The sequence below is a fragment of the Balaenoptera musculus genome, chromosome 11, assembly GCF_009873245.2.
Source record: "Balaenoptera musculus isolate JJ_BM4_2016_0621 chromosome 11, mBalMus1.pri.v3, whole genome shotgun sequence".
Classification (NCBI taxonomy): Eukaryota; Metazoa; Chordata; class Mammalia; order Artiodactyla; family Balaenopteridae; genus Balaenoptera; species Balaenoptera musculus.
This window is the reverse complement of record NC_045795.1, coordinates 22,594,410-22,617,945: the sequence shown is the minus strand read 5'-3', so window position 1 is coordinate 22,617,945 and position 23,536 is coordinate 22,594,410. Positions and strand designations below refer to the sequence as shown.

Here is a 23,536-nt window from a genome sequence, read left to right as displayed (position 1 = left end):
CATCTCTTGCCTAAATTACTGGAATCAATTTCTCTCTTCAGGATGACCATCTTGCACAACTCTGGGGGATGCCACTAGCATGTAGTGGTTCTGGGTCTCTCCCATTTCACACTTGTCTTAATCCACTACTCAAAACTTAAGAGCCGGGACTTCCCTGGTGGCGCAGTGGTTAAGAATCTGCCTGCCAATGCAGGGCACACGGGTTCGAGCCCTGGTCCGGGAAGATCCCACATGCCGTGGAGCAGCTAATCCTGTGCACCACAACTACTGAGCCTGCGCTCTAGATCCCACGAGCCACAGCTTCTGAAGCCCGCGGCGCCTAGAGCCCATGCTCCGCAACAGGAGAAGCCACCACAATGAGAAGCCTGTGCACTGCAACAAAGAGTAGCCCCCGCTCGCTGCAACTAGATGGAGAAAGCCCGCGCGCAGCAACGAAGACCCAACGCAGCCAAAAATAAATAAATAAATAAATAACAAACAAAAAAACTTAAGAGCTTGCATATCTGGTCTCTGCCTAAGTTTTTATTCACCTTGTACCATCTTTACCCCCCAGCTTCCCATGCACCAGCTTTGGGTTTTTGTTTGTTTTTTGTTTGTTTGGCCACGCTGCGCAGCTTGTGGGATCTTAGCTCTCTGACCAGGGATTGAACCCATGCCCTTGACGGTGAAAGTGCTGAGACCTAACCACTAGACCGCCAGGGAATTCCCCCAGCTTTGTTTAAATTAGCCCAAATTGTTCTTGCCTTAGAGTCTTTGCAAAGCTGTTCCCTCTGCCTGGAATGCCCTTCCCTCCTCTCTGTGCCTGATGAACTCTTATTCATCTCTCAGGTCTCCTCTTAAATGTCACCTCCTCAGAGAGGCCTTCCTCAGCCCCTCACCTAAATTAGAGCCTCCTGCTATCAGTCTCTGTGCTGGATCTTTATAAAGTTTCCAGATTTAGCAGGTACAAATACAAGACACCTACTTGAAATCTGAATTTCAGATAAATAATGAATCTTTTTTTTTAGTATAAGTATGCCCCCAAACGTATTTGGAAGATATTTACATATTTTTTAAATTCATTATTTACCTGAAATTCAAATTTGCTTGTATTTTACCTGGCAACTCTAGATATGTGGATTGACTTTATTCCCATTCTATTTGGTTGGACAGTAAAAAACTATTTCTCAGAAATTTTTGCAGCTAGGGTTCTGGATATGAATTAGGTTCGGCCAATTAGATGTGTTTTTTTTTTTTTTGTAATTTTAATTATTTATTTTTTGGCTGCATTGGGTTTTCATTGTTGCGCGCGGGCTTTCCCTAGTTGTGGCGAGCGGGGGCTACTCTTTGTTGTGTTGCGCGGGCTTCTCATTGCAGTGGCTTCTGTTGTTGCAGAGCACAGGCTCTAGGCATACGGGCTTCAGTAGTTGCAGTACGTGGGCTCAGTAGTTGTGGCTGACGGGCTCTAGAGAGCACGCTCAGTAGTTGTGGCGCACGGGCTTAGTTGCTCCGCGGCATGTGGGATCTTCCTGGACCAGGGATCGAACCCATGCCCCCTGCACTGGCAGGCGGATTCTTAACCACTGCACCACTGGGGAAGTCCCAGATGTGTTTGTATGAGATTTGAAAGGCAGAAGTGAAGTGGAAGCCATTTTCCTATAGCAGATGGTCAGGTGGACAATCTCCAATAAACATGAGAGGTGCATGGGAGTAGGACGCTTGGGGCAGTGGCTGCTATGCTATCAGTAGCCGCAGCATTTCTCACCTATGGTGATTGACCTTGAAGCCAAGAGTCCAGTTAGGACCTAATAACTTTTAATTCTCCAGGCCTTTCAATGATTTTCTTGTCAATTACTTCCCTGTGTTAAATCTCTTGCTACTTAAAGTACCTAGAGTGATTTCTGCTTCCTGTACTGAGGCCTTCCTGGCACAGTTCTCATCACCCTGTACCTTCCTTCATATCACTGTTTGTATACATTGTGTGATTATTCAGTATCTCTCACCCTCAGACTCTAAGCTGCCTGAGGGCAGTTGTTGTTATGCCCACCATCACACCCCAGTGTGGCTGTGAACGGACCTTGTCATTTGCTCCTTCTATTCCTTGTCAAGCTGGGCCCCAACTCTGGACATATACTGAGTAGTCAGTTAATACCTTTTTAATTGAAGTAAGTGTCTAAGAAACAGGAAGCAATTTGCTCTTGCGCTCTTGAAGGATGAGGTCCACAAAGGCTTCCCCACTTACCAGTTATCTTGGACAAGTTAGGACATCCCCTCTAGGCCTCAATTTTCTTATCTGCAATATAAGAGTTAAAGCCCCTTTCAACTCTAATATTCTACAAATCTCTGATTCTTTGAACTCTGTAATAGAGGCAGGAATCAGAGTCAAATTAGCTACACTTGGTGCACTGTACAGGCTAATACACTGTTTGTCTGGAAGACTCATTCTCCCTGATGGGGAAATGGGCTGGAAATGAGATGCTCATCTTGAATACGTGAAAGAGGATGAGAGTTAGAAAAGGAAATGGAAAGAGAAGACGACTAGGACAAAGTGAATGTCTAAATACATAAATTGGACCATGTAAATTCCCCACTTAAAGCCCTTCAGTGGCATTGCACTTTGTAGAACAAAACTCAACTTCTTATCCTGGTCCCTAAGGTCCTGCACAGCCTGGCTCTTAGTACCTCTCCAATCTCATTTTAAACCATTCTCATCACACCTCATAGCATGTGATCTTCATCAAGATCGTTCCTACTTCAGGGCCTTTGCACCTGCTGTTCCCATTGCCGGGAAAGCTCTCCCCCAACTCTTTTTACTGCTGACTCCCTCTTATCAGTCAGGGCTCAGCTCAAATGTCACCTTCTCAGAGAAGCTTTTTCTAACACCCTATTAAAAGCAGTGTGCACCTCCACCAGTTAATTCCTTGTATATTACCCACTTTATATTCTCCAAAGCACTTATCACATCTATAATTATCTTGTTAATTTATTTGTTTACTTGCTTATTAGTTAGTCTTTCTCAATAGGATCTAAATTGCCAGAGGGGGACTTCCCTGGTGGCGCAGTGGTTAAGAATCCACCTGCCAATGCAGGGCACATGGGTTCGATCCCTGGTCCAGGAAGATGCCACATGCCACAGAGCAGCTGAGCCCATGCACCACAACTACTGAGCCTGCACTCTAGAGCCCAGGAGCCATAACTACTGAGCCCAGGTGCCATAACTACTGAGCCCAGGTGCCGCAACTACTGAAGGCCATGCACCTAGAGCCCGTGCTCCGCAACAGGAGAAGCCACCGCAATGAGAAGCCCGCACACCGCAACGAAGAGTTGCCCCCGCTCACTGCAACTAGCGAAAGCCCGCACACAGCAATGAAGACCCAACGCAGCCTAAATAAATAAATAAAATTGCCAGAGGAAAGGGACCATGGCTGGCTTGTTCACCACTGTATCCTAACTCCTAGAACAGTGTTTGACATACAGTAGGTGCTTAGTAAATAGCTCTTGAATGATTAAATGAATGGATGAATAAATGCACGGCTCTTAAAGGAACACTGCTAAAGGATGGGGGAATAAGAAGGCTTAGGGAACACTGAGAAGAGAAGAATGATTAGCAAATGTTTAAGGGGGAATTTAAAGGATAGATAAAGTAACGTCAGTGACATTGATGGGGGGTTGTCAGAAGGAAGGAGAATAAATGAGTATCCAGAATGAACTTGAGGAGGGGCAAGATCTTGGAGAAACTGTTAGCCTTAAGCAGGATTTAAAGGGAGAGGGACAGAGGAGGCTTCCAGGAGGGAAAATAAAGTCTCAGAAGAGACGAAGTAATTTTTAAGGGAAAGAGCACAGAATTTGGAGGCAGTATATCTGCATTTCAGTCCTGGCTCTGCCTCTAACTGGCTGTTTGAGCCCAGGCAAATCCCTTACCATGCTGGAATCCGAGTCCTCACTGTAAAATGGCTGGACTCTCAACCCCACAGCTGTTAAAAGGTTAAACAAGAGACCAGGCAATAAAGATGACAGTCCTATATAACCTTGGTCACATTTTTGAGCATTAGGATTGTTTGGTTAATCTGGTCAAATCTTCGTCGTCTATCTCTATCTTAAGTTCACCCTTCCTGAGGCTGCCCTGAGCATCAGGAGGTGTTTTACCCAGAGTTCCTGGAGCCCTTGAATAGGAAAGCTGCCGTGCTCTATTAGGACTTTCAGTTCTGTTAAAGCACATTGTAAACAGCAGTCTTTTAAAAAAAAGAGTCTTTCTGGAAGCAATCGAATTCGAAGAAAATCTTTGGGAAGGGGAAGAGTAAGTGGGAATTGAGAAAGAGTAATGGTCTCCTTCATTTGTGCTTCTTACCCCTGGGCCTCTTTTCCCACTTCCAGTTTTTTCCCCAAAGATGCTTCACATTCTTTGTTCAGGCTTTTTCATTTCTCTCCTGCTCAACCCAACCCATCCTTCATTTACAAGCCACCTCCTCCAGGAAGCCTTCCTGAAATCATTTTCACTCATTCTCTGATCTGTAAACATAATCCTCCACTCACTCTTCTCCCCTCAGCACACCTTTACAATTTGGTAATGACATATCTTGGTTGATGATAGATATACCTTGTTTGCCTCATCACACTCCCTGATTGAGTAATGGCAGATTTTGGATGATGATGGATATACTTTACCTGCCTTATCATACTTCCTAAGGGCAGGGACCATGGCTGGCTTGTCATCAGTCTCCCAAACACCTTTTCATATCTATCTCTCCCCCTCCAAGGCTCTCAAAGACTTGTAGGCTCTTTATTATTACTTTTTAAAATATTTATTTATTTGGCTGCGCCGGGTCTTAGTTGCGGCACGCCGGATCTAGTTTCCTGGGCAGGGATAGAACCCAGGCCCCCTGCATTGGGAGCACGGAGGCTTACCCACTGGACCACCAGGGAAGTCCCAAGACTTGTAGGCTGTTTAAAAAGATGGGGATGTCACTGATATGGGGGAGAGATAAACTGAAGAATAAACAGAAAGAGAAAAAAAGGAAGAGATGGAAAAGAAATGAGGAGATTAGGTAAGGCTTTCCCACCTCTAGCATCCCCAGTGCCATGCATGGGTGTCTAGCTGCAACATTCCACAACACCACAAGCAGACATCCTGGAGAGAGCTGGAAAGAGGTGCGAACAGTTATGTGGGAGACACCTATATTAAGAAGATGTGGTGCTAACAGAGAGGTAGGATCCAGTCACGGTCAACTAGAGCAAGTCAAGCCAAGCCAAGCCAAGCCAACACACACTAAAAATCACCTCCACCCACCCAGCTCTCCAGAGATAGAATAAACCCAAGGGGGAATTAGAGGATCAAGTGCAGAGTTGTTGCAGATTCTGGTGAGGGAGGGAGACAGTCTTGAGAAGCGAGACATTTCCTGGCAATGTCTGTTTCCAAATGCCTTTTCCCTGCACTACATGTAGTAGTACTTAAAATCATTAAGTGTGAACTCACAGCAACTACTGCTTAAAAGCTGAGCTAAAGCATTTTTAGCAGGCATCCTCATCATCTGGTTATAGAATGCAAGTTTCAGCTAGATCTTGAGCTTCTTGAGCCAGACTGAACACCATGTCTCACTTCACATGAGCATCCCCCAGCACTGGGCCTGGCATCTGCCGGTGAAGAATGACTGTTGATTGAGAAGGATAAGAATATCTGTGTCTGTATGGACACAAAGGGGTGAAAGAGGTGGGGGGGGGGGATGAACTGGGAGACTGGGATTGACATATATACACTAATATGTATAAAATAGATAACTAATAAGAACCTGCTGTATAAAAAATAAATAAAATAAAACTCAAAAATTAAAAAAAAAAAAGAATATCTGTATCTGGCATTTAGAAGATCTAAGCAGAGTCAGTCAAAAGACCCTTTCGCATTGCCCTATTGGTGATGGGCAGTTCAATGACTGGCTATATATTTATTGAGACCGTCTGTGTGCCAGGCACGGTTCCAGGTTCAGGGAAAACAGCAGTGAACAGGCTAGGTTCCTGTTCCTATAAAGCTACCTTCTGTTGGATAGAAACAGATCAAACCAGATAAATAGATCATTTCAGATAGTGATAAATACCATGAATCAATATATCTGGGTAAAGAGACAATGAGCACTTTGGAGGAAAACTACTTGAGATACAGTGGTGAAAGAAGTCCTCTCTGAATATGTTACCTTTGAGTTGAGACCTGAATGAGAAGGTGGAGACAGCCATGGATATTGCTAGAGGAAGAAGGGCCCAAACAGAAGGAACATGAGTGCAAAGGCCTGGCAGTAATGTCAGTCTTGTTATGTTCAAGGAACAGAAAATATAAGGCACTGCAGGTAAAGCATAAGGAGAAAAATGGGGAGGGGAAGGTCCACCTGTAACCTCAACATGTAAGACAGGGGGTCCCCCCTTGGTTAAACATTGGAATCACCTGGAGAGCTTTTAAAACTCCTGATTCCTGGGACCCATCCCCAGAGATTCTGTTTAAATGACCTGAGGTGTCTCCTGGGCATCAGGAGTTTAAAAGTTCCCCCAATGACTTTAATGTGCAACTAAGGATGTGAACCATCGACTAGGACTTGAAGATCATAGAAAGGCTCTTGGATTGGTGACGATACAAGGTTCCTGATGAGACTCAGAGGCATTTCTCTGATATTCCAGGCCCAGATCCAGAAAGAACCCAATGTCCAAGAGGCCTTGGGGTGGGGATAGAGCCAAGAAAATGAAGCAGTCCAAAAAAAAAAAAGGGAGAGAGAGACAGAGACAGAGAGACAGAAGAGGACAGACCAGAAGGCCCAGAGAGGCAGAGAAATCCGAAAAATGTGACAAACTGGAAGGGGCAAAAACAAGTGCATACAGTCCCAAAGGGCCAGAGACTGAGGGAGAAAGGGAAATCATGTGTATTAGTTTCCTATTTGCTGCTGTAACAAATTATCACAAACTTTTGTTTGAAATCTGAGAAACAACACACATTTATTATCTTATAGTTCTGTAGTTCAGAAGTCTAAAATAGGATTTACAGGGCTAAAATCAAGCCCTGTTGGTGGGGCTGGATTCCATCTGTAATCCATCTCCTAGCTTTCTCCAGCTTCTAGTGGCCACCCACTTCCTTTACTCATGACCCCCCATCCTCAGTCTTCAAAGCCAGCAATGTCAGGCTGAGAGATAAACTTCTATCTCTCTGGTTGTCTTCTTCTGCTTCTGTCCTCCACTTTTTTCTTTTTTTTCTTTGGCTCACCGCGCAGCATGCAGGATCTTAGTTCCCTGACCAGGGATCCAACCAGCGCCCCCCTGCAGCGGAAGTGTGGAGTCTTAACTGCTGGACCGCCAGGAAAGTCCCTGTCCTCCACTTTTAAGGACGCTTGGATAATATAGAATAGTCTCCCTACTTTAAACTCAACTGATTAGCAACCTTAATTCCATCTGCAAGCTTAATTCCCCTTTGTCATGTAAGGTAACATGTTCACAGGTTCCAGGAATTAGGACATAGACATCTCTGGGGGACCATTATTCTACCTATCATTACATGGACGTCCATTTTATAAAACAGACTTCGGTCATATCTGAAGTCTTTTTCTTGGATAGCTGTGCGTTTTATGAGCATGGAGCTGGGAGGTTTGTTCCAAGATGAGTGTGTTTGTGTACTTTGTTTATCAGGGTGTCATGTTTGAGTGTCTCCCTGATAAGTAGGGGAGAGAAGGATGCCTGGAGGAGTTGCCTAATAACATGCTGCTGCTTCATAAAGACTTACTGTTGTATTGCTGTTCTTATTGACAATAAAACTAATGACAGGGTGTCTCTTTGCATGTGTTCTTTGAATACGTCTATCTGTCCCTAAATAATCCTGGATGTCCATCCCAGTGATATTCAGTGGGTATGAGACTATTTGGGCATATCTGTGATTTTGCATTATATGAAAGTATCTGCCTATTTGTGCGTTTTGGGGCATTTAGACATTGCTGGATGCACACACATGTTTGTACAACAGTGTGTGTGATCATAGTTGTAGACATCTGAATGTTTACTTATTCACAGCCCCACAGGCGTACCAGACAGAAAGGCCTAGCATGAGAGAGGTGGAGGAACTAGGAAGAAGAGGGAGCAAGGAGGAAGGAAGGAAAGGAGGGAAGAGGAGAGGAAAGGAGGGAAGAGGAGAGGGAAGGAGGAAAGAGAGAGAGAGATGGAGGTGAGGGAAGAGGGCATGAGGAAAACTCCGGAAAAAAAAAAAAAATCAGAAAGTAGAAGGGAGTTCTAGGGATCTGAAATTAAAAAGCGGCAGGGTGGAGTCACAGCAAGGACATGAATCAGAAGATCTGGGTATGGCTCCACTTCAGGTCATTCCCTTACTGTGTGACCTTGACAGTGCCAGGTCTCTGGGCCTCAGTTGACCAAAAGAGTGAAAATAGACAACCTTTGGGTACATGCCAAAGAAGGAGAGAAAGAGAAAAGTGGAAATAAAAACATACACAGGGAAAAGAGAGAGAGACAACTAGAAAGAGAGACATAGGAAGAAACAAGGGAGGCCACGGGAGCCAGCCTGAGGCACAGCTGAGAGAGCCCTACGCTGACTCCTTGAGGTGGGAGTGTGGGCGCCTGCTCCCCACCCCTTACCCCACAGCTTCAGTGTCCTTAAGCCCTTAACAGGTAAGGCAGAAGGATGGAGAGGAGAGAGGCCTCTGGAATGACAGCCACACACCAACACTCAGAGGCCTGACAAAGCTGCACAAACCAGGATCCGTGCTTCCGGGCCCCAGGCCCCCAGATGTAGGTGTGCCAGCCACCTGGAATGACTCATACCCTGGCGATGTGGGCACACATGCCAAAAGCGAGCCGGGGCGCCCTGCCCACCTGTACACCGCAGGCCAAGGGAGAGGCGAGATTCGGGCAATTCGGGGGGGTGACGGGGGCTACCCACCCCACACCTTGCTACCTTGCCCCCAGAGCGCCCCCTAGCGACCACCTCCTCGGCTCGAGACCTAGATTTCCCTTACACCCTCCTCCAAACCTCACGGGGAAGCGGGAGAACCAGATGGGGTGTTACGCAAGGCCTGATGTTTACCTCCCGCAGGGGCCTCCTCCCTCCCTATAAAGCCTGACGTGGTGGGGAGATTGGCGGAGACAGACTGGTTGAAGAGAGAGGCGATCCCAGGAGAGCGCCAGAAAGCGTCAGAAAGTTAATGCGGGAGGCGGAGAGAAGAGCAGCGACGCAACCAGCAGCAGAGGCGCTCAGCCATCTGCGTAGCCCGAAGGTTGTCGCGATGGTCGCGGAAAGGACGGCGCCCGGACGCTGGCTCCCCATGGAGGCATCGGAGCTGCTGGGCCGGGGGCTGGTGCAGCGCCTGGAGCAGCTAGCGACGTGCCCGCTGTGCGGGGGCCCCTTCGAGGACCCGGTGCTCCTGGCGTGTGAGCACAGCTTCTGCCGCGCATGCCTGGACCGCCGCTGGGGGACCCCGCCGGCCACCGGCCCCGAGGTGCCCCCCACCGCCTGCCCGTGCTGCGGCCGGCCGTGCCCCCGCCGCAGCCTGAGGTCTAACGTGCGGCTGGCGGTGGAAGCGCGGATCAGCCGCGGGCTGCGGGAGAAGCTGGCCGAGCCCGGGGCCCGAGCGGGGAAACGCCGAGGGGGCCGCATCCCCACCACGGGCTGCCTGGACCCGCACGGAGAGGTGAGGCAGGGGTGCGCTTCGCGAGTCCGCAGCTGTCGGCCGAAGGGGCCATCCGCGGGCTCCCTGGGGAAGCGGGGAATGGCACCTCCCGAGCTGGGGCCCTTCTCGAAGTTTAGGCAAAAGATGGAGCTGGGGAGAGAAAAGCAGAGGACGAGGGGGCGGCAGCTGTCAAGTGAGAGATGCCGGGAAGGAGTTGACGCTTTGCCCAGAGCGAAGCTGGACGGATGCCTGAGTCTTGTGAGAGGGGCTGGAGGGAAGGGGTTGGGGCACTAGACAGAACACGAGGAGACTCCTAAGGCCCGGCGAAGAGCGCGGGAACTGGGAGGCTGGGGAAAGATGCCGCTAGGCGCCCCGGAGGCGGAGGCCGGGCGGAGGGGAGGGTGCTGGGTGCCTGGGAGGTTGGTGAGGGAGATCAGAACTAGCCCAGCGGAGGAGAAGCAGGAGGGAGGATGGACAAAGAGCTGGAGTGGAGGGGCAGGGAAGGAGGCGGCTGTCAAAAGTTGGGAAGAAGGGAGGGAGGCAGATCCAAACTCCCCTGTAGTGTCGTGGGTTGGTCCCCGGGCTCCGGCCTGGGCCTTGCTCTGTTGTTATTGTCGTCCTCCGCTGCTCCCAGGGCCCCAGGCAGAGGCGGCCACGGGTGGAGGCAAGGTCCGGGAAAACAGACGTTGGGACCTCTGGCTCCTCTCCACATCCCACCCCGATCACCCACCCACCTAGCCTCCCGCGTCCCTCCTGGGCCCTGACTCTTTGGCCGTCAACCAACCCCATTCCCTTGCCGACCCACAGGCGCCCCGCATTCCCGACTGGCTTCTCACCAGCAGCCGAGCCGGTCTCGAGTCTTGCTTCCACCCTTTGAAGTCTACATATACCTAATTAGTCTAGGTGTAATTGGCATAATTAGGCAAATTGCCTTTCCTCTCTCCTTCACCACCCTACTGGTCTGCCCCAGTCTTTCCCACTAGACTGCGAAGCGGGAAGAGGGAATCCTAGTATTTGGAGGGGGAGCGTCCAGCGCCCTCTCCTGGCTCTCATGGTACCCTGCAGATCTGCTGGGCCTTCTGGGACACATCCAAGTCCAGCTGCTTCCTTGGTCAGGGTAGAGAGACACAGAACAAAGGGCCCAATAAACGACACTGGGCTTTTATGGCAAAAGGGGAAGCAGCTTTATTATAAGGCTTTTATAAATGAACTCTTAGCTTAAGGACTCTAAGTATGTGTTTGGTCCGTGTGATGGAGGAGGCGGGGGATACACCCTCAGGAAGGTGGATAAGGATGGGGGCCACTGAGAAAGAGAAGGGGGGCGGGCTGGGAGGAAACAGGGAACGGTGAGGACTCTGGGGGCAAGAAAAAGGCCTGGATGAGGCGGGGGAAGGGGAACTGAGAGGCTTTGCGGCATGGCAAAGGGAGGAGGATGGTGGGGGTGGAGTTAGGAGGATGAGAAAGTGGTGACTGAGAGGAAGGAAAGGTCATGAAAGGGGAAGGGGGAGAATGAGAGGAAAAGGGAGCACAGGGGATAAAGAGGTGAGATCAGTCTGAGATGTGCGGAGGGACCTCACCAAATCATACCCAGCTACCTGAGGAGGCGGGGGGGGGGAGAGCTCCCCACAGTATGAAGCCCAGAGCTCACATCCATTTTTTTTCTGCCCACCCCAGGATACGAAGAAGACATGGAGAAGGTGAGTTCCATTTTTACTGTTTCTTCTTTTCCACTATCAGCTGCCACATCCATCACCTTCTTACAGGAGCCACATCTTTGTCCCCACTCACAGACAGGTTTTCTGGGTGTGGCCTCACCCTTTTCTGCTCCAGAGATGTGAGTGGGTTGGGGGTGGGAACATCAGAGGGCAGAGGGTGTCTACTAATTTCCTGACCCTTCTCCCTCATCTATCCAGGTTTGATGCCCCAACTCCCAAGTCATCTAACTCAGAGGACGATCTCCCTGAAGAATACCCAGTGGTCAAAAAGATGCTTCACAGACTGACGGGTAAGGAGGGCAGAAGGGAGGGAACTAAATGAGAGGCTGTTTTCAGTTTGTTCCCTTTTCTCTCTCAAATATGATCAAGTCCTTTTTGATGTCTGTATTAGTTTCCTAGGGCTGCCATAGGAAAGCACTGCACACCGAGTGGCTTAAACAATAGAAATTTATTGTCTCATGGTTCTAGAGGCAGAAGTTAAATTATTCTAGAGGTAGAAGTCAAGGTGTCGACAGTGTTGGTTCCTTCTGGGGGCTGAGAGGGAGACTCTGTTCCAGGGCTCTGTCCTAGCTTCTCATAGCCTCAGGTGTTCCTTGGCCTGTGGATGGCATTCTCCCTGTCTTCACAGCATCTTCTCTCTATACACACTTGTCTTTGGGTCCAAGTTTCCCCTTTTTATAAGGACACCAGATATATTGGATTGGGGTCCACCCTAATGACCTCATTTTAACTTGATTATCTGTGTAAAGATTCTATTTCCAAATACAGTCAAATTCTGAGGTATTGGGGGGACTTCACAACTTTCTGGGGGGGGAACACAATTCAACCTGTAACAAGGTCTACCCTTCATTCCTCATATTCCAGCTATTCTCTCCTCTTACCTGTTCATACACTCACACAACAAACCCCTGGGGGTCAGCTGCTTCTGGGGAATCCCTGCTGCCACCACTTCTCATCACTCCCTTCCAGAAGTGTCCCAGGATTCCCACGTCTCCTTGCCCCTGAGGCTCTGGGCCTTCTCTGCAGCTTCTGGGGAGTTCCTTCCATCATTTCCAAGGCTGCCCTCTGCCCTTCTTTAAACTGCCTAGAGAAGGTGCTCCGCCCTCTTGGTCACCCACCATCCCACCCAACCCAGATTGCTTCTAGCACCCCTAATCCAGAAATCTTTCCTCAAAGCACCCCATACACACAAGGCCAATGATTAGTTCTTTCTGGTCCCTTTGGCTATCACCACCTTCTCTCTCCTCTGCCCTGCCCTCCCTATAGAAATAGGCCTGTCTACTCCCACTTGTTCCTGCGGGTGGTGGGCTGGTTTCTCAGGATACTTTGGATTTCTCCCTCTGGCCCTCCCCTCTATCACGTGGGGTGCTGGTATCTGGTATCAGTCTTCCTCTTTAGCTCCATCTTCTCCATCCTGTTGACCCAGCTCCCTCCCCCACCCCAGATGCTGCAGATTGAGGTATCAGTCCACACCCTCCCTAGAAGTCGGACAAGCCTCACTCTTCCGCCAAGCCCACAAACCCGGGCAACCCCTCCTTCAGTCTCTGCGCTGTGCCCCCTGGCCTGGGCCAGCAGGGTCCTTCTCCAAGTCCAATTCTCCAGAAGGAAGTGGCCCATCAGCGCAGGTTGGGTCTTGCCCAAGCCTGCTCTTCATATGCCGTCACCCTCTTTGGTCCTACAGCCGCCTTTTGAGCTGCTGTGGGCCTCTTGTGTACCCTCCGCGCATCCTCTCCATCCTATCCCTCCTCTGACTCGGAAAGCCCGCTCACACGGTCCTCCCCCTGCTTTCTCCTCTCTAGCCGACCTGACCCTGGATCCTGGCACCGCTCACCGCCGCTTGCTGGTCTCCGCGGACCGCCGCAGCGTCCGACTGGCCCCACCGGGGACACCCGCACCCCGCGACGGCCCAGCGCGCTTCGATCAGCTCCCGGCGGTGCTGGGCGCGCAGGGCTTCGGGGCTGGCCGCCACTGCTGGGAGGTGGAGACCGCGGACACCGCCTCGCGCGGAGACTCTTCCGGGGAGGATGAGGACGACGGGGAGAGCCGCTATGCCCTGGGCGCGGCCGGGGAGTCGGTGCGACGCAAGGGCAAAGTAGGCCTATGTCCCGCGGAGGCTGTGTGGGCCGTGGAGGGTCGCGGCAGCCGCCTATGGGCGCTCACGGCCCCGGAGCCCACCCCACTGGGCCGGGCCGGGCCCCAGCCGCGGCGCATCCGCGTGGACTTGGACTGCGAGCGGGGCCGCGTGGCCTTCTATGACGGCCGTTCCCTGGACTTGCTCTTCGCCTTCCAGGCGCCCGGTCCCATGGGTGAGCGCGTCTTCCCGCTGCTGTGCACCCGCGACCCCCGCGTCCCCCTCTGCCTCGTGCCAGCGGAAGGCTGAGAAGCTCACCCACAACCCCTATTCTGGCTTGGTCCGAAATAAGGCTGCTTCCTCCTGGGCACGGAAATCCTTACTCATTCCAGGCATCATGTCCACGCCCATTGCCGGTGTATTGATAAGCACCCCCCCACCTACATTGTCTGTTTTCTCCCAGATAGTTAGGACCTCAACTGGCCTCCAGTTTCCACATCCATGCCCGAAGCTTAATTCATTCCTGCCCCCCCGCACCCCCCCCCCAAATCTTGGGATGCTTTTCTCCCTTGGTTACCCCAGTACTTCCCAAGGGATCTCTCCCCTTCTATCTTTCCCAGGCCTGAATTGGGGAACAGGTCCTGCCCCATCAGTACTGGTAATTGGCCCACGTTTAATACATAGAGGCCCTGCCGGTCAAACATTTACCTCCCACCCCTGCCTCTCCTCCTGGCAAAGAAGGGCCCAGTGCCCTCTCCACAGGTCTGAGGCTTGGGCTTCCCTGCCTCGTCCATTCTGAGGTTTCTCCTCAAGAGAAACAAAAGCCTCCTCCCCCAGAACAAGAGGCTTGACTCTGGCCTGGGCCTTAGGGCCCTCTTTCTGGGGGAGATGGGGGCAGGCCAGTTCTACTCCACCATGGGGGCTTGCTATGCTTACAGCCTTTTCCCATTAAGAACGTTCTTAAAACCTCCCCCCTGCACATACTCACAACAAGCAACCAATGGTGCTACCTCTCCTTTCCTCAACCTGGGAATGGCCCAGACACCCCAAATTCACCCTTGTATATAGCCTCACTTCTTTCCCCATATGTATAAATGGGCCCGTATTTAACACATTTTGTGATGTTGGGTTATTTATTTTGTGCATCTGTGGCAATAAATGAGATCCAGTGGTGGTATGGATTTGACTGATCTCTGCAACTGTGCATGGCAAGAGGCCTGGAAAATGATATCCAGATCCCAGTAAGGGGTGGGGAAGGCCAGGACATCTGGGCTGGCAGAGACATCAAAGCCTAGGGAGGAAGGGGTGAGAGTGCATCTCTTTGCTCTCTCCCTGTTCCTTCCTCTCTCAGGGACGCAGGCCCCTGGGACCGTGTTGGATCTGTCTCCTAAGCTGGAAGACCAAAGGCTGAGTAGATAGTTAGCTCTAAGTGACCAGTCTTGAAGCCAGCTTTGTCAGAAACCCTAGGTCACACGAGAAGAGAGAGGGGAGAGGACATGATTATTTCTTTTTCCATTTCCCATTCTCCCAAGGTGAGAATGACAAAGACCTCTCTCTCTCCTAACTCCTCTTAAGGGCATGACGGGAGTGGGCAGGAGAGGAGGGAAAGGGCTAGGAGCCCTGAGGTCTCACATAAGACCTCACATCCCACAGGCAAGGACTAAGAGTTAGGATGACATAAATACATTAGTGGAAAAGCTCTAAGCCAGGATTAACAAGCATAGCGGGGGCAAGATTGCCTGGAATCTGACTAGGACCCTGGCAGTGAAAGCTGGGGCTGCTGGAAACCCAATTTAACTGTTTGGAACTCAAGTAGAGAGTGCAAGGGGCCAAGATAATTAGATCACAGGACAGGTAGTTTGGCAGTGAGAACAAAGGGAAAAGACTGGGACCAAGATGCCTGGATCCCTGAAGAGAGGAGGCAGAAATGAGGGCTGGGGGAACCCAGATGCCTGGGTTCTGGAATAGCAGCAAGTCAGAATTCCAGGATCTCTGTCCACCCTCCTCCCCCTCTTCCCTCTATCAGGCAGAGGAGAGGGGAGGAGGGGGCTGGGGAAGGGATCAAACCATGGGTTTAGTCCCCGAGTAGCCACATGAATACATTCAGGGCCAGACAGACACAGGAATGGTGGGGGAGAGAGGAATTTAGTGCTGCATTGGCCCTGGAGGGGGCTGGGAGGGGTCAGGAGGCTGGGGAGGGGTGGTGGGGCTTGGTCCCGGGGTTGCATGACGCGGTCCTTTGCGGTGGCCCCGTACACAGTGTGTATGACCACAGCCCTCCTCTTCCTCCTCATCACTCTCCGTGGAGCTCTCGCCAAAGGCCCGAGGTTTCTCATAAATACAGCAGCCTGGATTTGGAGGGAGGAGCCCAGTTAAAAAGGAGGAAGAGATAAGATGGAGCATCAGTTCCATTCCCATTGGATCTCAGTAAAAATCCCTACTTTCACCATTTTCTCCTTCTACCTTCCAGGAACCAACTTCCCCAGGCCCACACTCTGGGACTCAGACACCCAACTCCCTCGTCCTTTCCAGCCAGGAATCCAAAGCTCCACTTATCCCACCTCAGATACCTCTTGACTTTAGGCCTTGGCACATCCCAATTCAAGCCTCTCCCTACCTCTTTTCCTCTAACTTTAACCTTCTCTCCCTGATACTGGACCACCAGGACAGCCACAGGATTGTGAGTATCTGGGGGCTTCGGGAAGGTCAGCGAATGTGAGAAGGCAGCAGACATGCTGAGGGGAGCCAGGACTCCAGGGTTACCGTGGGCCGACAATTACTCACATTTTGATGAGCGGCGGCCCATGTGTTCGTTGTCCACAGTGTCACTCGTCCATTCCACCTTTTTCTCTGGCTTCCGTTTCCGAAGTTTGATGGTTAGGCTCCGGTTCTCCTGGAACGTTAAGAAGGATGGGCATACCTAGCTAGTCCCCTCCTATTAACCTTTCCCACTTCCTCCCGGGGGCCTCCTCTCTTCCCTTCCCCAACTCAATCAGGATCAGACATAGTGCCAGAGGAGCTGAGTGCTGGGAGAAGATAAAATAGAACAGATTTTTGGCCTCAGGGAGTCCCTTGAGGAATCATGAAGTATTATTTCCTGTTCTTGGTAACCACTAGTATACAGAGAAGATACAATTCCTAACCTAGGAAAGGTCCCAGCAAATCTTCAAAGGAAAATATAAACCTCGCTGTTTCTCCGTCTTCCTCCCCAAATCATCCTTGGTGGTATTAATTCATGGAAATTATTTTCTCAGTCACCAATGCCTAATCTTTGATCTCCCTTTCTTTTTTCCAGACCCACTATTCTTTTTCCCATTAAAGAAAGGACTCTGTTCTCACCTCTCTCATCCTCAAGCCCAGCCCTCCCCACTTGTTATCCACCTATCCCCCAGCATTCTGGCATCTCTAGTAACTATTACTCTAAACTCCCTTAGTCCAAGGGTTATTAAACCCAACACAACCTTCTCCCTTTGAAGGCAACTTAAGTCGTTTTTGCAAAAATGCTACATTTTTCTCTATTTATATCTCCTCTGATTTTTCAGAATACTATCTTAATCTTCCTTTTTTTGTTCCCCCATTCCCTCTGCTTCCTTTTACAATCATCCCTTCAACAAATATTTACTGATAAGTATGCTTCCAGTCAAATTCCCCTGCAGCTGGCCTCCAACCATGCTTTCTCACACAGCCCTTCATTTCCCCCCAGCACATCCCTTGCTCCTTAATCTCCAAATTCCCGTTCTTTCATTACTTATACACACCACCACTCCAAGCAGCATCACCTATATCCTAACTCTATTGCATGTCTCTTGACCAGCCATCTGCACCAACTCTGACACACCCAAAATCTCCCAATACCTTGAGATTCTCCCAACCCCACTTCCTCCCATATCCCCAGGCCCAGCCCCTCCAGCAACTCTCCAAAGCCCTATCCCTTCCCTCCCGGTATCTCCCCAACCCGTAAACAGCACCGCCCCCCGCCTTTCTCACGGGCTCGGTTGTCACGGTAACCGTTGTCTCAGTGACGGTCTCACTCAGCCCGGCCCCTGCCTCCGCCATGGCTAAGGCTGAAGAGAGGGAGGAGGGGAGGAAGAGGGATGAGGCACCCTTCTGTCTTTTCTGTGTCTCTGAGGTCTCAGAGAATCGGTATCGGATTCAGATTAGTAGCCAGGATCCTCCACCTTCTTTTTTCCCCCTCCTCCTGGGCCTCCGCTGCCCCACCCCTGGGGATAACCTGTCCAACCCCACTTCCGGATCTCCGCTTCCGGGTGTGACGCATTCTGTGGTCCCCCTTTTCTCTTCCTGGCACTAAATGCGTCAAAGCTCAAGGTCGCCGGATTAGTTCCGCCGTAATGTGACAGTGCGCAGGCGCCGCAAGGAGGCTACGCAACTTTGGCGGAAGGGGCGTCACTGCGATGTGGGAGCAGGGGCGGGGCGATCAAGGGCAGCACGCTCATGCACCACAGAGATTGAGCAGGAACCTGCGGTCAAGGAGGGTAGAGTCGGACTTCGCGCTGCAGACTGGTTACCGCACGTGGTTCAGATGTCCAGTAGCTGAGTCCATCCCACCCCCATCCCTGGCTGTGTGGGAGCGCGGAGAAAACTAAGGGGCAATAGCAATGATCCTACCACGGCCTAGCTTCGTCTTCTTATTGTTTCGTCTGGGAATGAGAGAATCGAGACCTAGGAGCAGTTACAAACACACTTGATTAAGAATCTGGGTTGAGCTTCCCTGGTGGCACAGTGGTTAAGAATCCGCCTGTCAATGCAGGAGACACGGGTTCGAGCCCTGGTCCGGAAAGATCCCACATGCCGCGGAGCAACGAAGCCCGTGCACCACAACTACTAAGCCTGCACGCCACAACTACTGAGCCTGCATGCCTAGAGCCCGAGCTCCGCAACAAGAGAAGCCACCGCAATGAGAAGCCCATGCACTGCAACGAAGAGTAGCCCCAGCTCGCAGTGCAACTAAAGAAAGCCCAAACGCAGCCAAAAAGAGAAAAACAAATACCGTATGCAGCCAAAAATAAAATTTAAAAAATAAACAAATTTATTAAAAAAAATTTTAATCCTCGCCCTGTGCTTGTAGGTGTTCGAGCAGGGCACAATGCGCCTTCAACTTGGATTTTTTCCTTTCACTGTGCTGTAACTTGAAGATGGAGGCATATAAAACACTCAGACCCTGCGTTTTAGCTCCCAGTCTAATGGGAAAGACTGGCATAAATACTAACAGAAATATAAGACATTGGAATATTCACATAGATGTAAGTCTCATCTGTGAAACTGAATTTAGTTACATACTGCCTACCCTTGCTCTGGGGTGGAGATGAGTAAGATTAAGCACAGAAGTTGTCATAAATTACAATATAGGCCAGTTTATAAGATAAAAATATGTGTATGTTTCTCACGGAGCACAAGAGTGGCAAAAAGAGAACAAGAAGGCAGACAAATGGGCTTTTTAGGTAAAGAAAGCAGCTTACAAAGTCGTAGTCCGCACTGAAGGAAATGCAGTTTCGTACTGAAGGGATGTAAGGGGAGTGCCAAATGGTGATTGACAGATGGGCGTGGTTATATAAGACGCCCTGTATGCTTTGCTAAGAAACTTGCACTTTATCCAGTCGGTGAAAGGCTTAAAGCAAGGTAGAAACATGAACAGATTTGTTTTAGATTTCAGGAGTGAGGCAGGAAAGTCAATTACCAGAACTGTTCAAACATACAGTGGAGAAAACTGCCCTGCCCATCCCTCCAAGTTGCTGTGGGATCAAACAAGATAGTGTATGTTAGAGAGCTCACAATATATAAAGGGCCGCACAATTACAAGATAATCGTTACCATCACCTCTTGGTCGCCATTTAAACCAAGGAATGCAGGAATCAGCATTCCCAGACTGAAATTTGAATGTTTATTGTGCCTGGACTAAGCATTTGCTTCCCTTTTAAGTTTTTGGTTTGAACTGAAAAAAGCAAGATACAACTCAGCATGTATAGTAAATCCCATTAAAAAAAAACAAACAAATATCTCTGTGGAATGGGATTCCTTTTGATTTTTACTTTTTTCTTTCTACCTTTCTATATATGAATCTATTACAATGTAAAAAATATATATATATATTACATTTATCTCAAGAGCAATAAAAAAAATTTCCAAAACGTCCACCTGTATCTCAGAGTGTCAGATTTTTTTATTGTCCAGACTTACATATCAACTGAATCTGGTTAAGTTTTCTGTTGAATCTCCCACTATCCAAACTCCCACTCTTTGTTTCCCTAAACTCAGGAACCAAATAGATTTAGATAATGAGGGAGTACTTATAATTGCCTTTTTTTTTTAAATTTATTTATTTTATTTTTGGCTATGTTGGGTCTTTGTTGCTGAGCGCAGGCTTTCTCTAGTTGCGGCGAGCGGGGGCTACTCTTCCTTGCGGTGCACGGGCTTCTCATTGTGGTGGCCTCTCCTGTTGCAGAGCATGGGCTCTAGGTGTGCGGGCTCAGTAGTTCTGGCTCGCGGGCTCAGTAGTTGTGGCTCGCGGGCTCTAGAGCACAGGCTCAGTAGTTGTGGCACACGGGCTTAGTTGCTCCGCAGCATGTGGGATCTTCCCGGACCAGGGCTCGAACCCGTGTCCCCTGCATTGGCAGGCAGATTCTTAACCACTGCACCACCAGGGAAGCCTTAGAATTGCCTTTTTATATTAACCTCATTCCTGGCTCCATTTTTTTGTCCTTGTTTTTTGTTTTATTTATTTTTTCCCCTTTTTCTTTTTGTTGTACTAATTTATATTCTCTTTTTGTAGCTGATATATTTGTTGAAAGGACAAATATATCTCTCTAAGCTAATATAAATTTCTTTTGGAAGAAGACAGATTATAAATAACATACATACGTCTGGCTCTTATAGAAAACTATAACTTTAATAAAGGAAACTCAACTAGAGTAGGAGTACTCTGGGGACAATGGTAATCCCCACATGATGATCTGCTTTTCCTCTGGGAGCAAAACACTGCAATCAGGAGACGGACAAAGGATCTAAGAACCCAATATCTTTCACCTTCCAAGGAAGAGAAGGAGAGATTGTTGAGTCGCTCAGAAAAAAATCAAGAGTCTTCCTTCTCCTGGAACCTATAGAGAAAGAAAGGACTTGTTATATTGACCAAAGGAAGAGGTTCTAGCAGTGTAAGATAAGACAATCAATTAAATAATCAAGAAAGACTTTCATTTATGACCGTGGAGGACTAGCTCCCCTAAACAACCCTCCACAAATTCAAGACAACTAAAAATGCTGGGATTAAAAATATATCTTGCAAATTATGAAGTATGCCAAGATTTCTTAGGAAAACAAAAAGCACTAGCCATAAAAGAAAAAAGGATAAAGTAGACCTCATAAAAATTAAAAACTTCTGGTCATTAAAAAAATAAAAAGTTAAAAAAACAAATAGGTCAGACTGGGAAAAAAATATTTGCAAAAGGCACATCTAACTATAAATATTTTTAATCCATTGGTGAGAAGGCAAGAAAGTAAAGGCAACCTTCACACTGGCTCAAATGATATAAAACCAGGAATCTAGACAGGTAAGTTAAAACTGAAGCCCCTGCTACCATGGTTCCCTTGCTGTTTTGATAGCCACATGGGTGAACTGGAGACAAACCTACAATGTCTGATAGGAGATACTCTGAATAAGTTTGAGACCCCCAAAGGGCTACCCCTTTGTATAAAAGTGAACAAGAAAAAAAAAAAAATCCAACTCTTCAGAAGAGGAATTTGACTGTCTCACTAGGTAGAGGGAGAAAAAAAAAATCTCCCCTGAGAATTTCTAACCAAAAGCTGGCCTTTACATTGGATTTGCAGTCCAAATTCATACTACCTATGTGCTCCAAAAAACATGAAGCTGAGAATTTATTTAAAGTGATTCTAGCTTGGTAGCACCTCAAGGCACCTGAACAGGAAACACAAATGCTAAGAATACAGCTTTCACCCCAGGCCTCAAAGAATTCCGTAGTCCAAATTCTAAAAAATCTGAGCTTATCATCAAAAATCACAAAACAAAAAAAGCACCATGAGAGAGTTAGTAGAAATAAAAGATGGCAGCATCAGACCCAAAAAAACTGTGGGTATGAGAATTAGCAGACAGAATATAAATATCATGTTTAGTATACTTAAATGTAATATATATTTTAAGAATAAAAGGAACAATTTAAAATATGATTAAAGAAGTGTGAATTATTAAAAATGAGGAGGGGATTTGAAAGATAATCAAGTAGAACTCAAAAAAAATTTTTTTAAGTAACAATAATTGAAATAAACTGAAGACAGAATTAGTGAACCAGAAGAAAGACCAGAAGAATTTACCCAGAGGCAGAATAAAAAGAGATGGAAAATATAAAAGACAGGGTGAGAGAAATGGAGGATAGAAGATAAGGTCTAATAAACAACTAATTAATTAGAGCTCCAGAATGTGAGAATTGAGAACATAGGGGAATGGCAATACTCAATGAAATACGGCTGATAATTTTCCAAGGTTGCTGGAAAAAAAAATCAATTCTTACTTTCAGAAAGCCCAACAAATCCCAAACACATAAATAAAAGAAAGCCACATCTTGATATATTGTAGTGAAACTGCACAACACCAAAGAGAAAGAGGAGTTCTTAAAACTACTCCGTGTTCTTTAAATCACTCAAGAGTAATTCTCACCAAAGTAAAACTACCTTGAGTGCAGTGGAAGATTCCAACATAACACACTGATCACCAAGCAATACTTGCCTTCTGTATTTTTTTCTTTCCTTTTAAATATCTTAAAAGCTTTAATTCACTGGGTATAAAAAGGATAAGAAAAGTGTAATTAAAAAAAAAAGACCACAAATCTCCCTATTACTTGAACTGTACAGAAATGAGGGATGGAGCCAAAGGTAACAACTGTTTATTCAGTACAAAGAGTAAATCGCTGGATTTGTTTAGGTAGCAAACAGACTGAGAAAGGGCAGAGGGGAGGGAAAGGATACGCACTTGCAGTTGGTACAGGTGTAGAAGACGGTCTGCCCTTCATCAGCGGAGCGCATCTGTCTGGTGTGGTATGCCATTCCCTCGTGCCCACATCGAGAGCAGCGCCTGTCAACCTGGGAAGCAACTGGTGGGTTAATAATTCCCCCTACTGATCACAGACATCAGGCTATCACACTCCTCAGACACTGCTGTTTTAAAGACCCCTCTTCCCTCTTAGAATTGGGTACAAAACACTCCAGATCTGTGCAATCCCCCCTCCATTTCTTTCCCACCCTCCTAACGGGGCCAGTCCTCCATGTCACTCACTTACCACGGGTCCCTGGAACTCAGGTCCTTCCTCCATCGACATGGGCATGGCTGTTCCCAGTTTGTGGAACACAACTGAGGTCTTCACAACCTTCGCCTCAAAGTCTGCGCAGGCAGTAAGAGTTGGTTGTGGAGAGGGCTGACACCCACAACTCCCTCTCGGTTAGGCCAGGAGGCCTTATATTCCTCCCTTCAGGTTTCGACCCAAGACCAAAAGTGCCTGATACCCTGCTTTAGGGTCCCCCTCTTCAATCCAACCGATCTTGAGGTCCTAAAGCCTCTGACCCTTCCACGCTGGGCCCTCTGCCGGGGCCGCTGCGTACGAGCCCCTCACCTCGCACGTTGATGGAGAAGCCACAGCGAGTACACGCGACCGTATCCTGAGCTCCGGGAAGAGGCAGGACCGAGCCGCAATCCGGACAGAAATCCAGGTCAGACTGAAAGCTGGAGCAGGTGCTGGCGAGGTCCATGATGGACAGGTGGTCGAGGGCTGGGAACGGGACGAGAGTATTAATAAAAGAAAGAGAGTAACTCCCTCCCCACTGAAGCGTCCTTCATATTCTGTCCCTGGACCTAAGCATACAGAACCCGAGACCTTCTCCCACGCACACCTTGGGCCTCTGCGACCAAGGAGCCCAAATATCCGGAATTCCAAGCCCGGGTCCGGTACTTCGACTTGGGGGCTTATCTGGGGCTGGCGTGAGGGACCAGCCAGCTCCGCGGGCTAGAGGGCCTGCTCTACGGGGCAGCGGAGCAGTGAGAGCACGGCGGGCTAGAGCGTCGATGCGTCCCGCCTCACGATTGGCTGTGACGTCATAATTAATCGCAAACG

At 48.8% G+C, this 23,536-nt stretch overlaps 3 protein-coding genes across 6 annotated transcripts; 1 reads left to right on the top strand and 2 right to left on the bottom strand.

Moving 5' to 3' along the window:
* The first annotated feature begins 9,068 nt into the window (after positions 1-9,068).
* On the top strand, positions 9,069-14,583 carry RNF39 (ring finger protein 39). The gene is made up of 4 exons (XM_036869016.1): positions 9,069-9,641; positions 11,295-11,317; positions 11,534-11,625; positions 13,135-14,583. Exons 1-4 carry the CDS (start codon positions 9,156-9,158, stop codon positions 13,713-13,715), a joined length of 1,182 nt encoding a protein of 393 aa, XP_036724911.1. The 5' UTR covers positions 9,069-9,155; the 3' UTR covers positions 13,716-14,583.
* On the bottom strand, positions 14,512-18,238 carry PPP1R11 (protein phosphatase 1 regulatory inhibitor subunit 11). Of its 4 annotated transcripts, none has more exons than XM_036869018.1 (4): positions 17,638-18,234; positions 17,394-17,470; positions 16,191-16,299; positions 14,735-15,754 (listed from the first exon to the last, which is right to left on the bottom strand). In XM_036869018.1, the coding sequence occupies exons 2-4, from the start codon at positions 17,460-17,462 to the stop codon at positions 15,552-15,554; spliced, it is 381 nt and encodes a 126-aa protein (XP_036724913.1). In that variant the 5' UTR covers positions 17,463-17,470; positions 17,638-18,234; the 3' UTR covers positions 14,735-15,551. The 4 variants fall into 4 exon arrangements, with proteins under 4 accessions (XP_036724912.1, XP_036724913.1, XP_036724914.1 ...); XM_036869019.1 differs by having other exon boundaries at positions 17,647-18,234; XM_036869017.1 differs by having other exon boundaries at positions 14,512-15,754; positions 17,394-18,231.
* A 2,051-nt stretch (positions 18,239-20,289) lies between these two features.
* POLR1H (RNA polymerase I subunit H) lies at positions 20,290-23,473 on the bottom strand. Its single transcript, XM_036867757.1, has 5 exons — positions 23,316-23,473; positions 23,039-23,194; positions 22,709-22,809; positions 22,402-22,511; positions 20,290-20,518 (listed from the first exon to the last, which is right to left on the bottom strand). Exons 2-5 carry the CDS (start codon positions 23,172-23,174, stop codon positions 20,494-20,496), a joined length of 372 nt encoding a protein of 123 aa, XP_036723652.1. The 5' UTR covers positions 23,175-23,194; positions 23,316-23,473; the 3' UTR covers positions 20,290-20,493.
* Positions 23,474-23,536: the final 63 nt, after the last annotated feature.

Coding starts and splice junctions, on each gene's coding strand:
- POLR1H (XM_036867757.1), bottom strand. CDS start 23,174: ATGGACCTCGCCAGCACCTGCTCCAGCTTTCAGTCTGACCTGGATTTC. Junction 22,810..23,038: donor CTTCTCCATCAACGTGCGAG/GTGAGGGGCTCG, acceptor CTGCCTGCGCAG/ACTTTGAGGCGAAGGTTGTG. Junction 20,519..22,401: donor TACACCTGTACCAACTGCAA/GTGCGTATCCTT, acceptor CTTTCTCTATAG/GTTCCAGGAGAAGGAAGACT.
- RNF39 (XM_036869016.1), top strand. CDS start 9,156: ATGCGGGAGGCGGAGAGAAGAGCAGCGACGCAACCAGCAGCAGAGGCG. Junction 9,642..11,294: donor GCCTGGACCCGCACGGAGAG/GTGAGGCAGGGG, acceptor TGCCCACCCCAG/GATACGAAGAAGACATGGAG. Junction 11,626..13,134: donor GATGCTTCACAGACTGACGG/GTAAGGAGGGCA, acceptor TCTCCTCTCTAG/CCGACCTGACCCTGGATCCT.
- PPP1R11 (XM_036869018.1), bottom strand. CDS start 17,462: ATGGCGGAGGCAGGGGCCGGGCTGAGTGAGACCGTCACTGAGACAACG. Junction 16,300..17,393: donor TTACCGTGACAACCGAGCCC/GTGAGAAAGGCG, acceptor TTAACGTTCCAG/GAGAACCGGAGCCTAACCAT. Junction 15,755..16,190: donor GGGCCGCCGCTCATCAAAAT/GTGAGTAATTGT, acceptor CTCCAAATCCAG/GCTGCTGTATTTATGAGAAA.